Source organism: Sapajus apella, unplaced genomic scaffold (assembly GCF_009761245.1).
Source record: "Sapajus apella isolate SASKATOON/1434 unplaced genomic scaffold, GSC_monkey_1.0 scaffold12, whole genome shotgun sequence".
NCBI lineage: Eukaryota > Metazoa > Chordata > Mammalia > Primates > Cebidae > Sapajus > Sapajus apella.
The window spans coordinates 13,872,608-13,887,019 of NW_022436952.1; the positions used below are offsets into that span (position 1 = coordinate 13,872,608).

The 14,412-nt window shown below is 42.0% G+C and overlaps 1 protein-coding gene across 2 annotated transcripts in view; it reads left to right on the forward strand.

The window, feature by feature from the left end:
* The window catches only part of ANKFN1 (ankyrin repeat and fibronectin type III domain containing 1), a 380,611-nt gene that overhangs the window by 37,370 nt on the left and 328,829 nt on the right, over positions 1-14,412 (forward strand). Inside the window, exon 1 of one of the 2 annotated variants that reach the window (XM_032280101.1) lies at positions 5,489-5,645. The exons of the other annotated variant lie outside the window; for it this stretch is intronic. Coding sequence (XP_032135992.1) covers positions 5,625-5,645 — 21 coding nt within the window. The 5' untranslated portion in view covers positions 5,489-5,624. Of the gene's footprint in view, positions 1-5,488; positions 5,646-14,412 lie in introns of those variants that run through there. 2 annotated transcript variants of the gene reach the window in all.

Genomic DNA, 14,412 nt, shown 5'->3' on the forward strand with positions numbered 1-14,412 from the left:
AACTCTAAAACATTTTTTTTGATAACTTTAAGATTTTAAAATTTCATTTGCTGAGAGGACACAGAGTAAAGCAGCAGTTAGTGTTAAGAGGACTTGATCAAGGAAATGTTTTAACAGATGTGAATATTGGAGTCCACTTAAATAGAAAGAAAATGAGAGGTAACATTTATTGCATAGTTAAAATAGGTGAAGCCCTTTAGAAGATACACTAATCTAGCATTCCCTACATGGTTGGGATGATTCCATTAATTTTACTGGAAAGAGGCTGAGGGTTGGAGAGATCGAACACCCTGCTCACAGTCCCACAGCTAGGACTTTAATATTAGAGTCAGGATTTACATTTGGGTTTGTTTGACTTCAGACAATTTGCATGTTTCCACTCTGCCATGCTTAATGGTGCTATGAAGGTGGAAGGTGACTGCAGGCCATATTGCATGTGAAATCCATGAGGTTGAGCATGTTCTAGTTGTTTCCAAGGGGACATGCAGGGCCACCTATCGCTGTTGGAGAACATAGGTGTGACACAGCTAAAATATTTAGGAGGAAAAAATTGCTAAAACTTGATGACAGTAGACTTTTATCTTCTCTTTTTATAAATTCTTAAAAATTTTCTTTTGCCCGATAGGAGAAAAAGTAACTGCACATTTCCATTAATTATTTACTTTGCATCAGATTATTTTGACATTTCTATCATGTGCTGACAGATGCAAACACCCTCTTTTTTTTTTTTTTTTTTTTTTTTTGGGAGGGGGTTTTGCTCTTGTTTCCCCGGCTGGAGTGCAATGGCGCGATCTCGGCTCACCGCAACCTCCGCCTCCCGGGTTCAGGCAATTCTCCTGCCTCAGCCTCCTGAGTAGCTGGGATTACAGGCACGTGCCACCATGCCCAGCTAATTTTTTTTTTTTTGTAGTTTTAGTAGAGACGGGGTTTCACCGTGTTGACCAGGATGGTCTCGATCTCTTGACCTCGTGATCCACCCGCCTCGGCCTCCCAAAGTGCTGGGATTACAGGCTTGAGCCACCGCGCCCGGCCCTCAAGCACCCTCTTATTTTGTCCCTCTAAGGCTACATTTGTGGAGAGTAATGTTAATGACTGCTACTATTTTTTGAGTACTTACAATGAGATAACCTGCATTACCTTATGTTATTCTCCCAACAACCATGAAAGATACATATTATTTATCCCAATTTTAAGATGAGGTAGCTGCAGGAAAAAGAGGTTATATAACTTGTTCAGGTTACACAGGGAGCATATGGCAGAGTCATCATATAAACTTGGGTCTGTGTCATTCCAAAATGGCTGTCTATTGCCTGAACGTAACTGGATAGGCTGTACATGGAGGTAGTTAGGGATGAGGAGGGGCAGTCTTTTCAGGTCATGTTTGTGCATTTCAATTTGAGATAATAAATAATAGGGAAGGAGATGATGTGATAAAAGTGGTGCTTGGGGCTATGCTGGGGAGAGGCTAGGGGCAAGAAAGCCCTTTTTCACAGACCGTGAATAGTAATAGGAATTTGGAATCTTGGGCATCTGGATAAAGGATGGTGGCTGTAGAAATAGAAAATGATGTCTTGGGATTAGTAAGCCTGGTACAAAAATAGTTGGTGAGACTTGAATCATAACTAAAGGAAAAGGAAGAGCTGAAATGACGCCAAAGGCAAGTTCTCAGGAGGTATAGTCACAACATCATCACTGTGAGAAAGGAGATGAAAATGGTTTTGAAGCCTAGGGTTATTTCCTCCTCAGGCTTAAACAGAGACGGCTAGAGGCAGGGCAGCCACTGTGAATGACTGGGCCACATGCACTTGTGCCAGTTCCTCTACAGCTGGTCACAGGTAAAGAAAAAGCTTCCTTGGAAATGGGGATTTCACCATTGTCAGCCCCTCCCAGATGTGAAGCCTTAAGTTTATGCTGGCTAAGAACTGGGAGAAGCATGCCTGAGCCCAGTGAGAACAAGAAAAACCTGTGCTGAGCCACACGTGTGTCTACACACCTGGCATGGCAATCCTGTTCTCCATAACGACGTCCCCTCCCTACCCCTCCACAAGCCCAGCCTCCCTGCAGGATTCAGGAAGGCTGCCCCTGGAGCTGTCCAGCTCCCAGGACTGGAAGGAAGGCTTTATCAATCCCATCACCACTTCAAACAAAGCCAAGCTTTCTGAGGAGGTGTAGATCTTACATTATTTTGTTTTCCATTCTTTTCTATCTGTTCACTGGATCACCCTCTCTTTTGCTGACATTGTTTATGACTCTCTATTACCCCGAGAATGTGTCCACGTAAGTTTTTTGGCCTGAATTATTGACAACAGCTATCTCCTGCCTGCAGATACTTATGCACACACTGGAAAGTTCCATATAGGGCAGGGATCACAAAGTGGCAGCCCAGGAACTAGGTGTGGTCCACTGATAGGTAATTTTGTTTGACCTACACAATGTTTATTAACACTTGAAATCAACATGATTAAGTTGGGAAATTTCACACATTTAAAAAGATGAAAAGCCCTGGCAGTCCTGGGTTACAACCCCACGTGTCAGTAAGCAGCTGGAGCCAGGTTACTGCTACCCCCTTTACATGTAGCATTTGGTCCCTATTTTGCTGTAGTCTCCACCACTCTTCATCACCTGACACAAAGTCTACTGTCCTCATTTGTCTCACTTACCTGGCCTCTGTAGGCATTTAACTTTGAGATTCCAATATCTGTATTGGTTTAAGTAGAAGCTAGTTGGTGCCCAGAAGTTAGAAATGCACTTGGGTAGTAGATACGACTGAATTCTAATTCCTTTCCCCTTCCTTTAGGCATTCTTCTAATCACATTCTCTTCCCCAAATGCTCAGCACCTTGTGATGAATGCTGAGCACCAAAATATCATCCCTTCCTGCCACTTAGCATAACATAACCCTAGGTTAGCCTCCTTCTACCAAACATTCCATGATGTCTCGCTTACTGCTCCCTAATTCAAGCAGAGTGATCTTGCCAGCTGACTGAGGGAGATATCAGTGACATTGCTGTCACTTGTGTCACATTTTGGCAAAGGAAAATGCAAGAGAAAGAATGCGATGAAATGAAAAAATTAGTTGATTATTTGGGAAAGGGAAGTCAATGGAGTGGCATGACCAGGTGGAAAGATCAGCCTGGAGAGCTCACCCTAGGGAGAGAGTGGGAGGCAGGCTGGAGGGACAGGAACCTGACATGGGGGAAACTCACTAGGGAAACTGTGACTGAGCATTTCTGGGCTAAAAGTGTAGTCCCATCTCTGCTCACTCAGTATGCAGCCACCTCTCTGGGCCTCGGTCTTCATCTGTGACCTTCTGATGACCTTAAAGAATCCGTCCTCTATTATTCATTTTAGCACCTAACACCCTCTACCTGCTGTTTTCAACATGAAGGTGTAGTGAGGACAGGACCCTGCTCTCTTTGATCTGAATCTTCCCCTGGTTAGTGCTGTCAGCCATGCAAATTATATATCATGCCAGTATCCCCTAAAGAGAATAAGAAGGAAATCTCAGTCCAGATATTTCCAAATGATAATAAATGTCTAAAATGCTGGGGTTTGTGGCTATGTGCCAGTTGTAATATATGTATTTTGATAGTAGGTTTGGTTGGATTTAGTCTTTTTGTTTAAAATAAGCAGCATGGTAGAGTGGAGAAGGTGCTGGGATCAAGCTATTTCCAGCCTGTCTACTACTAGGTAATGCACCCTTAAATGAGGCCTCTGTACAAGAGACAGGCCAAAAAAGCCAAGGGTATTGAAAAAAAGAAATAAGCATGTACCTTGCAAACCTAACTGGGCCTTTTTGCAACTCTGAGCTTCTGGGATTTCACAGCCACAATGTGACCAACAGCATCACTGAGAGGGCTGGTTTTCATCCATTAAATAAATGCATTACTTCTGTTACTCTCAGCTGCACTTACTGCAATAAGCCTAAGTAATGGCAAAGACCAAATCACCTTCATGTTACATCAGTTTTACACTTTTCTAAGCAGTCAGATACTATATCTTCAACTTTACTTGAACTTTCCCTTGAGCTTAACGTAGCTGACACTCAACAAAACACTCACAGATTGACTCATTGCTCTTCAATTCTTGAATATATGTATCATGCACCTCCTATGTAACAAGTATTTTACTAAGTATTAAAGAGATTTTTTTAAAGAAAAGGAATGAAGCAGGGTGCCTTCCAGCCGGGAGATTCTATTCTGGTAGTAGAGGGCCATTCCCTGTGATTATATACACATGCAGCAACAACTAAATCCATGTGATAAGTATTCTGGGGAAATCTGTAAAAAGTGCTATGAAAGCTGAGGTTGGGGAGAGTACTGGAAAGTTCCTGGAGTAGCTGATGCCAGAGCTAAGCCTTGGAAGATGAGTAATATAAGAAGCTCACCGTCTTGCAGGGGTGTGTGTGTGTGTGTGTAATTTTTCTGAGTGCATCACTGTAACTCAGTATGAATGGCCTCACTCCATGTTTAGCCCAGATCACCTGCAGAGATACCTGTTACTACTTCTTTTTATTTACTTGCAATTTTTTTCCTATTGGATAGTAGCAACATTTAGATAGAGAGTTCCCTTGAATTCTCTATTATGAAAAAAGCAATTAGACATCATGATCTAGAGTAACGGGTCTCTAGGCTCAAGTCCTCTATTTCATTCCCATTCATCTGTGGGTCAATAGGTAAGCCACATCCCCTGAGCAGCAACTGCTTCATCTGTCAAGTACTCATCCTGATACCTTGCTGGACAGGCAAGATGCTGGAAACCAGTTTTCCTTCAACAGCTATTCAGGCAGCAAATGTTTTATTGAACATCTACACTGTGCCAGGCACTAGGTGAGGAATCAGGGTCCAATCAAGTTCTCCAAACCATTGCTCAGCCTACTCTTCCTTTGACAAATGGGTTTTCAAAATAAGCACACAATGTGCCTCCTTTGGCACATTTCCTAAGAGATTTCACTCTGAAAAGAAAGGCCAACCTCAGCCCTTAAAGTGCAGGCCAAACAAAAACTTACTTGACTATCAAGATGATATCACCATCTCCCCTTTAGTTCCCACCAGACTTCTAGGAAACAGCCAGACAGCTCCTCTAACCAATCCAGTAGCCACAACAGTCCATTCCAAAGCTTCAGCTGAGCATCTTAACTAAATAATTGTTTACCTGATTAGTATTCAGCATCCGCAGAAGGAGGCTGAAACCCAACCCTTTCAACCTTTCCTCTCTCAGTCGCATTCTCTCTCTCCTTCCCACCCTGTCTCCTTTCAGATACACATTCGAATCCCACTCCTTTCAGGGGCACAAAGAGCAACTAAAATCTGATCGCAGCATCATCAAGAAACTTATTCCCTCCCCACCGGGTACCTCCCAAGATATTTTTCACCATTTCTTTCATTCTTTGTAAACAATTTCTTTGTCACCAAGCCTGTGAGGCACTTCCCCTGCCTCTGCTCTTGACCCTGCACTGTAATCTGGACACTCCTGGAGCTGGGCCGTGGGAGAGGCAGCCATGCTCAGTCTCCCTGGATAAAGCCAGGGTTCCCTTGGCAACGGGACCGTGTGGACATTCGCAAAGGGGTTTCCCTCCACCCCCCAGGTCCTCTTTCAACTCAAGAGCTCAGCCCCGTGTCTCTCATGGAGGCGTCTTTAACCAGGGTAGGAAAACAACAGTTCTAAATATCGGTAACTAGTGTTTGGAGACCATTGTTTTGCATTCAACAGGCAGGAAAATGTGAGTTGAGTGGGCGAGTGAATTCGGGCGCGAGCTGGTAAGCATCCCTGGTCAGGCAGAGGGAAAGCTGGTTTCATTTCTGTAAACAAACAAGTGTTGATCTGAAGTAGTTTGGGTCTGTAATGCGTGTCTTTGTCTTTTGGGAGGTGGGAGAATGGGGAAGAATGAAAGGAGAGGGGCTTCTAGAGGCAGGTTTTTACTTGATTGTCTGCTTTCTCTTTTATCCTTATCATTGTATTTATATAAATGCAAGGGAACCAGGGATTACTTGTCTCCATGTTAATGCCAACTTTTGCTCATGATTTCTGACCGTGATTGGCTCTCACTCTCTCCTGCATAGATTCTCTCCTTCTCTTTCTCTCCCTGTTTCTCACTCACTTTTTATGGACTTTATGGTCATGATGATGGAGAAGTAAAATTTGCTCTAAAGTTGGAAGTGGACTCTTTTTTGTAAGAAGTCGTCTCTGAACAGCTGAGCCAAGGGGAGGCAGGACAGGGCTGATTGACAAATGCTAGCCCTCTGGGTGGTGTCGGTGGTATCAGAATCCCTGTCACTGACCCAGGTTGTTCCAAAAGACCTCAATTGTGCCTTTGGTTTATGGAGAAAATGCCTGTTATTGACGTGGTTAATACTAATCACAGATTGCTACAATTATTTAGAAGATTATTGTTGAAGTCCTGGCTGAGGGCCTGGTAGGGGATACTGATTGGGGGAACTGATTCAGCTCCTTCACTTCCCCTCAGGAGTTCAGAGTAGGTGAGATCCTTACCGAAAAACTTCTCAAGAGTGAGCCTGCAGCTTAAGACCTTTGAAAGCAGCAGAGATAAATGCAAGTGAGGTGTGAAAGGAGGAGGCAGCACACCATTCAGTTTTCCTTTCCTTTTCTCTCTTTTCCTTCCTTTCTTCCTTTTTTCCTTCCTTCCTTATAGAATCACATCCAGAATGAGGCCTGAGCCTAACTACTTATGGAAGCTCTGAGAGAGGTACTTTGAAGTACTCACTGAGTTTAAACTGGTTACTGCATTAACCTATTAACCAACATTCCAATACCAAAAAAAAATTGTATTTCTTTTATTATGTATTCAAACTTTCGGTAAACCCTTTGGGGACAGGAGCTATACAGTTTTCATTATTTTACCTCTGATTCTAACCAATTATGGGGCCAGGTACATTTGGGGGGCTCCATTCATGGTTGTAGAGTTGAATTGAATGAACAGCATGGGGTATTATCACCATTTGTTGCATGAAGTGTAGAGCTAGGACTAGTCTTGTGGTCAGGAGACTTAGGCTGTAGGCCTAGATCTGACACTAATTAGTGGAAGGACTTGGGCCATACCATTGCAGTTCTCTAATCCTCAGTTTCTTCATCCATCAAGTAACAGGGTTTAAATGAAAACAGTGTTTTCCCACCAAAAGCAGTTATCTGAAGCCTTCATGCTACCCTCAAGCCTGTGGGTTAGGACAGTTTGCAAGAGAGAGGCCAGTCTGGTCAGGAACAGCTATTGCAAAGAGGAACATGGCAAACAAAGGAGGAGGTAGAGCAAGAAGTGGCTCAGAGACTGGAAGCTGGAAAATGCTGGACCTTAGAGGACCCCTCAGGCACCTTGTAACTGACATTCAGAGTCATGAGACCAATCTCTCCCAGTTTTGTACCACCTCTCCTGTATTAGGTACATTTGAAGAATGACACAAAGCAATACCCTGATTTGTTCTGATACAGGCAAGCAAGCTACCCTGTCTTCCATGAGACAAGGCTTCTCACTGCCGAGAGGTCTGAACCTCGGAATGTGCCGAGCAGCTGGTCCTAAGTCAGCCACGCTCTGTCACTTCATTCCAATATATTCTTTCATTTATTCAGCAATAAACAGGTAATTATTGAAAGCCAAGAACTTTTCTTTTTTCTGGATAGAGTGATCAGGAAGGTTCTCCTGAGGTGACAGTTAAGCTGAGGCACTGATTAAGTGAAGGAATGAGCTATGCTGACACTGGGAGAATAGCACTGGCTCCAGGCTTAGGACCCCCGTAAGTATGAGACTTTTGATTTGGGAGTCAGCTTGGCATGTCTTAAGGCACAGCAAGGTGCCTGGGGCAGAAACAAAGTAAAGCAGAGAGGAGAGATCAGAAGGTTGGACTGGGATAGCACAGATCACTGGGGCCTTGTAGGTTATGATAGGGACTCACGGGAAGCCATTGGACAAATTTTTACATAGAAATAATTATATCTGATTACTCAGTAACTGTGCTGAAAATAGTGTTTTAGAGACCATATCTGCAAAGTGGTTGGTTAGAGTGAAAGGCTTAGAAACTAAGCAGCCTCAGCCTATGTCAGAAGTCACATGGTATTTGGGAAACTTGGATGTGGTTGGATAGGCCTGGATTTGAATCCTGATCTTGAGGCTGACCTACTGTGTAATTTGGGCAAGTTATTTAACTTCCCTGATCTCCATTCCTCTCTCTCTCTCTCTCTTCTTGAGATAGACTCTTACTCTGTTGCCCAGGCTGGAGTACAGTGGTGCGATCTTGGCTCACTGCAACCTCCGTCTCCAGAGTTCAAGCAATTCTCATGCCTCAACCTCCTGAGTAGTTGGGACTACAGGCATGCACCAACACACCCAGCTAATTCTTGTTGTTGTTGTTGTTGTTACTGTGTTTTGAGTAGAGACAGGGTTTCTCTATGTTGGTCAGGCTGGTCTCAAACTCCTGACCTCAAGTGATCTGCCTACGTTGGCCTCTCAAATTGCTGGGATTACAGATGTGAGCCACCACACCTGGCCTGTTTCCTCACCTCTTAAAGAGGGATTGCATTATCTACCTCGATGGGTGTAAAGATGAAAGCAGAGAGATTACACATGTCTTTCATAGCAGCTGCTTAAAATGATAGCCGTTATTGTTCAAACTAATCCCATGACCTTTACACTATTGGCCACAGATGAGCAAGACAACTAGAAACATAAGGTGCATGGTGGGTTTCATATATTATCTTCTTTATACCTTGCTCCCTTTGGGGGCATGGGAGTTGGAAAAGGAAGAAGGTGACTTGTGCCAAGTCTTGCAGCTAGTTAAGGTCAGGGCTGTGTCTAGGGGCCAGGTTCTTTATTCCTGTCTCATATTCTTTCTTCTACACGTAAAGTTAGCAAACTACAGCCCCACAAGCCAATCCTAGCTTGTCCTCTGTTTTTACAAATAATGTTTTATTTGAACACAGCCATGCTCACTTGTTTATGTACTATCTGTGACTGCTTTAGCACCAGGGCAGCAGAGTTGAGCAGTTACAACAAAGACCATATTGCCCAAAAATGCCAAAATATTTACTTGCCAGCCCTTTACAGAAAAAGTTTGCCAGCCCCCCATCTACACCATTCTTCTCCCTTAATTGGCATGGCTTTATTGTATTTAGCTTAGGTATTACCAAATAGGAAGGGCCGACCTCTCCAGGTGTCCAAAACAGAGGGATTCAGAGGTTCTCTTGAGGAGGGCACTGTCCTAGTAGAATATCACACTGAGAGATCTCAGGCCACTGGGAGCCAGCAGAAACACACTGGTCACCTGGCGGGGGACTCTGGGCATAGGTACCTGGGTAGAAAGGAAGGGAATCCCAAATACTTGCCCTTAGCTATTTCAGACCCCAGAGACAAAGTAGAGGGCTCAGGAAATAGACAATGCAGCAGCTTTATCTGATGACCACAACTTGAATGTGCACTGCTGAGTGGGTCTGTCTGGGACACACCAATCAGGGGGCAGCTGGACCTCAGGGCTGCTCATCACTTTTTACCCCCAGATGACCATCATTAGCACACTGAGAAACAATGCTTGCTTCTTCCCAGAGACCACAGTTCAAACATACATGGGCCTCTCTGATGACTCCTCCTTCCTATCTTGAGACTTTAGAAGTAAGTATGTGGGGACTGTGGTGTCTTACCAGGGACTGTTTCCCTGCCTGGCACTCAAGAAGCTCGGAGCTTGGCTTCAGGTGTTTGAATTTTCAAGTTCCCACTTAAATAAGCTCTTCTACAAGGACTCTACTGCCTTTAAGCCTACAAATGCATTCAGTCTTGACAAAGGATTACTTACCTTCCTCAAGGTTTTAATCTAGTACTTGAGGGTACATTTATAGGTGTAATCTATAGGTCAGAAAGCAGTGGAGGCTTCCCTTGATTGGATATGTGGAATCCGAACTTTGGCTTCACCGGTAGGTGTTCCTCTCCACTCCTAATTTCAGGCTTGTTGCCTTAAGCAGTGGAATCTGGGTTACACAGTTCTTCAACTCCAGATAATGTAAATATAGTACCATGTATTTCTTGGCACTCTTAACTTTCCAACCAGCCTACATGGAGAACACCCCAGCTTTGAAGAATGCTAAATAATCCACCAGATCCATCTGTCATGGTGTTTCAGGGCTCAGTAGGCTCCTCTCACTGATCCAACGAACAGATGTGCTAATTTTTCACTTGCTAGGAATGCTTCAGCCATTTGAACACCACGGACTTGGGACTGGATTGGTCACATGGTGCCCTAATACTCTAGCTAATACACAGATGATCAACTCCTCTCATATACCCTCCAGTGGTTATCTTGCCTAATTCTAAGAAGTGGTTCAGTAACTGAGTTCAGGTGGCATGTCAGTCCAATTCCAACATGGGTTCATCCTCCCAACCCAAGACCTTTTTAAAAAGAAAAGGAAGAAGAAAAGCAGTCTTAGCCTTCACCATGAATCCCTTCCATTGGCCTTCTTCCATGCTGGTGCTTAGAAGAGGCTACAGCCGTAGCATAAATGGCATGAGCTATAAGAAAAAGCCAGCAAATGTACAACACTGCCAGCTGTTATCAGTGCTAATAGCCTTCATTAAGCCACCGAGGGCTTGGACAAAGCAAGTGGAGCTAGAACAGCTTCTGCTTTCTTGGAATGTACCACCAAAATAAAAAACTGCTGACACGAATTGAGCAAGCAGATTCAAGGGGGTAAAGACAGACAACGATAGAGCATGTGGAGAGGAAGGAATGTGATGGAGGAGTCCATACTAAAAATAAATGATTTTTTACAAATGTGGTTAACTTTACTGAGGCTTGAAATTGCTAAACACCTCATGTATTTTTCCCCCCTAAAATAAAAGCTTTGGGGAATTTTGATCTGCCTCACATGAAAAGCTACAGAAAAGGAAGATATTTGTGAAAGCTTTAAAAATTATTTCCATATTTAAAGTGGGATAATTATCAGGAATACTTGATGCCATCAGAAGTAAACTAATATAGAATTGCTTTATTCATAACAATTTAGCCATTTGTGTTGCCCCATTAGCAAGATTCCCTAGCCTTCTTATTTATAGAAAATATCTACCACCATCTAGGAATGGTCTAGGCCAAAAAAAAAAAAAAAAGAGAGAGAGAAGAAGAAGAGGAGGAGGAAAAGAAGAAGAAGAGGGAAGAGGAGGAGGAAGGAGGAAGAGGAACGAGGAGAAGAGGAAAGAAGAAGAAATGGGCCAGTTTTGTTGAATTCTGTCTAGTATGAAAACTTCTGCTGTCTCCTGAATGAAAGTCATCATTCTGTATTTAATTAATATCTAGAAAATGATATACCATGTTAAGTGTGACATTTTATTTTGTGTTTAGTTGAGATTGGAGCCAGCTGATTGAACAGGCTACAATGCCGCCCTTATGAATCAGCACTTGAGTCTGAAATGACCTAATATTCATAATTTGGAATTGGACATCTATCACACAGCCCCTGCCCTGTCTCTAATTTGCTTTTTATTTCAGCATATCACAGTTAGCCTGAGCAGATAGTACTTCTGTGAGTTCTCAACATTTCTTCAACAACTCTGAAATAAATATGAGATTTATAGCATTATCTTTGTCCAGCCAGCATATATTTCCCCAGATATAATTTTGTCCCCATTTTATAAGATGTTGACAAGTAGTAACTGCTAAGTGTTTTTATGCGACGTGATTAAAGCTAGTAGTGCATGAGAGTGTCCATTGGAGACACGCAGTAAACTCCACCCTCCCCCTTCCAAACACATGCATTAATAACACTTTAGCACCAGTAGTCACTATTTTTCTTGAATATTGTCAGTCTTGCAATCTGATTAAATGCTTTTGCATTTGAGGTTTGGGTTGTATTTTTGTTCGTTGGACAGAAAGGTGGAGGGGCAGAGAGAAATGGGGCACTGTCAACTTCCCTGCATGTTGTCAGAGCAGGGATAGTAATGGAAATAGCATTTTAAAATTATAGGATATAACCAAGGGGATGAGGGGGATAGGAGTAATTAGAGGATTTGACCAGAGGTGGGGGCAGGGCAGAGAGATGGGAGGGGTGGGCCATCTGGTGTTAATCTCCTGTTGTGTGTTTGCAAGACAAAATAGTCAGGGTACTTTGTCAAGGTACAGTCTGCTTTTGCAGACACAGATGGAGCAAAAGGGAGATTAATACATGTGGTTCTAACCACCTTTCATATCTTTACAGCTAAACATTATTTATAGAAATCAATTAGTCCTCTGTCTCTGCAATTTTATTATGAGGCTCTGTCCAAGTTTCTGGCAAGCTCTTTAAGAGGATGATTGATGGTAAACTTTCAGAATGAATAAAAAATGAACCCTCCCCTAGGAATTGGTGTAGTGGAAAGAAAGGTAAATGATAAAAGTTACAAACTCTGCAAGTTACTAGGAACTAATGTAGGATCAGTGTGGTCCTTGTTACACAGCTTTTCCCTGTAGCTAACTTTCTTTTTTAATTTCTGTTTCTTTCTTTCTTTCTTTTTTCTTTCTTTTCCACAGCATTCATCCGTCTGTTTGCTGTGAAAACTTTAGGAGAGCTTGATGCCTACAACTGAACTTGTGGGAAAGTAAAGGTTTATTCATTTACCAAGCTAGTAAATGCCACTTTGATTACTGATGCTCATAAGAGATAAAGAGTTCCAGGAAAAAAATGGAACAGAGCTCTCTATGTTTTGTCTTATGGAAACTTTTATAAGAGATGGGAGCTGCCGATTGCTTCCATTAAATTAGTCTAGGAGCCAAGTAATGATAAGTATGAAATCCCATTGTAATTAATCCCATGGAAGATGCCTATTGATTTATTCTGAAAGTCCAGTCTTGGTGGAGACTGCTACCAAAGCTCACACCCTCCAGGCTTCGAAATGAAACAGTAATGACACCTTAGAGGTGAAGAAGGAATGATCAAATAAATCAAAGTTCTAAACCCAGGAGAGGACAGGACACAGTGGCACATAGTGTACAAGTTCTAATGCTGTTGCACGTTGGGGTCTGAGGTTGTTCTATTTTGTTAACTATTTTGAAAAAATAAGAGGGTTCTTTTGGCCTCTAATACTTGAGATGATGATGATGCCAAAGGTCAAATAGAATTAGAGGAGATTTGTATACCACTTTAAGAACTATAAAGGATGCTGGAGAGTTTTCTAATCTCATTCAACCTCAGTTTTCTCCTCTGTACAGTAAAGATTATAATAGTATCCACCTCAGAGGTTTGCTGTCAGGATTAAATGACATTATGCATTAAATTGCTTAGCATAGTATAAACACAACAAATTTTATCATGGTAGTTTCATTAGGGTTAACAGGATTCAGAATAGCTTTTCTCATTTTCTTAAGGTTTGGCATTTCCTATAGAACTGGTTTCTATTTGCTAACTGAGAAATATATCTGAGGATATCTTAGTAAGTGCTATTAGGGAAGATAGTAATTTCCATTTTGCATCCCACTCTGTATTTCCTTGATACGGAATTTATACACAATAGGTGCTCAATAAATACTTGCTGATTTAAAAATTGTGGTTTTAAATGAAACTTACTTAACTTGAGCTGCTGATACAAACTTATACAGGCTGTATATAATGCAATTTATTAATATATGAAATAACGTATTTCTAAATATCTGTAATTCCCCCCATTACACAGAACATCTTTTAGCACCTAGTTTGATGAAATCAGCTAACATAATAGCTGACACTTATGTGCTTAACAAGCATTTATTGAATGATGAATGATTGCATAACCCTATAGAGGAGAATAAAAGAGAACTAGGCAAGGAAAATACTTTAAATTAAAAAAAAATATTAACTTTTCTCTTAGATTTCAGTAAAAAAAAAAATCATGAATTAGAAATGTAATTGCTTGCAAGCTATAGAAAATGTGTTTTCCTAACTTAAGAGAAAACAATCTGTAGACGATTTGGGACAGTTTTCAGAGTCTATGGGAATGCTCAACAACCATGCTTGCCAAAAAGCAGGATGCAGACAGCAACACAGATGTGAGTAGCAGAAACTTTACCAGCTTCACTGATCAGCAACATGCTCAAGTTTCTGTTGTTATTTTCATTCTAGTTCCACTTCAAAGTCAAAGTCCCAGGAAAGAGTCTGATTGGCCTAGCTTGAGTCACCTGTCTATCCCACCCCCAAGTGTAGTCAGGGCAGGGGGTCTTATTTAGAGTCTCACCAAGAGTGCATAAAATTAAGGAGAGGTAGTTCTCCCCTACCAAGAAGAAGTCAGGATTCTGCAACCAAATTTAAAATGCCCACATTATAAATTTAATAATATCTCTATATAACAAGTATGCATCTATATTTATTTGCTTAGGGTTGCTTCACAAACTACCACAGACTAAGTGGCTTCAGCAACAGAAATTATTTTCTCTCGGTTCTGGAGGTTGGAAGCCCAAGATTAAGGTGTCAACAGCGT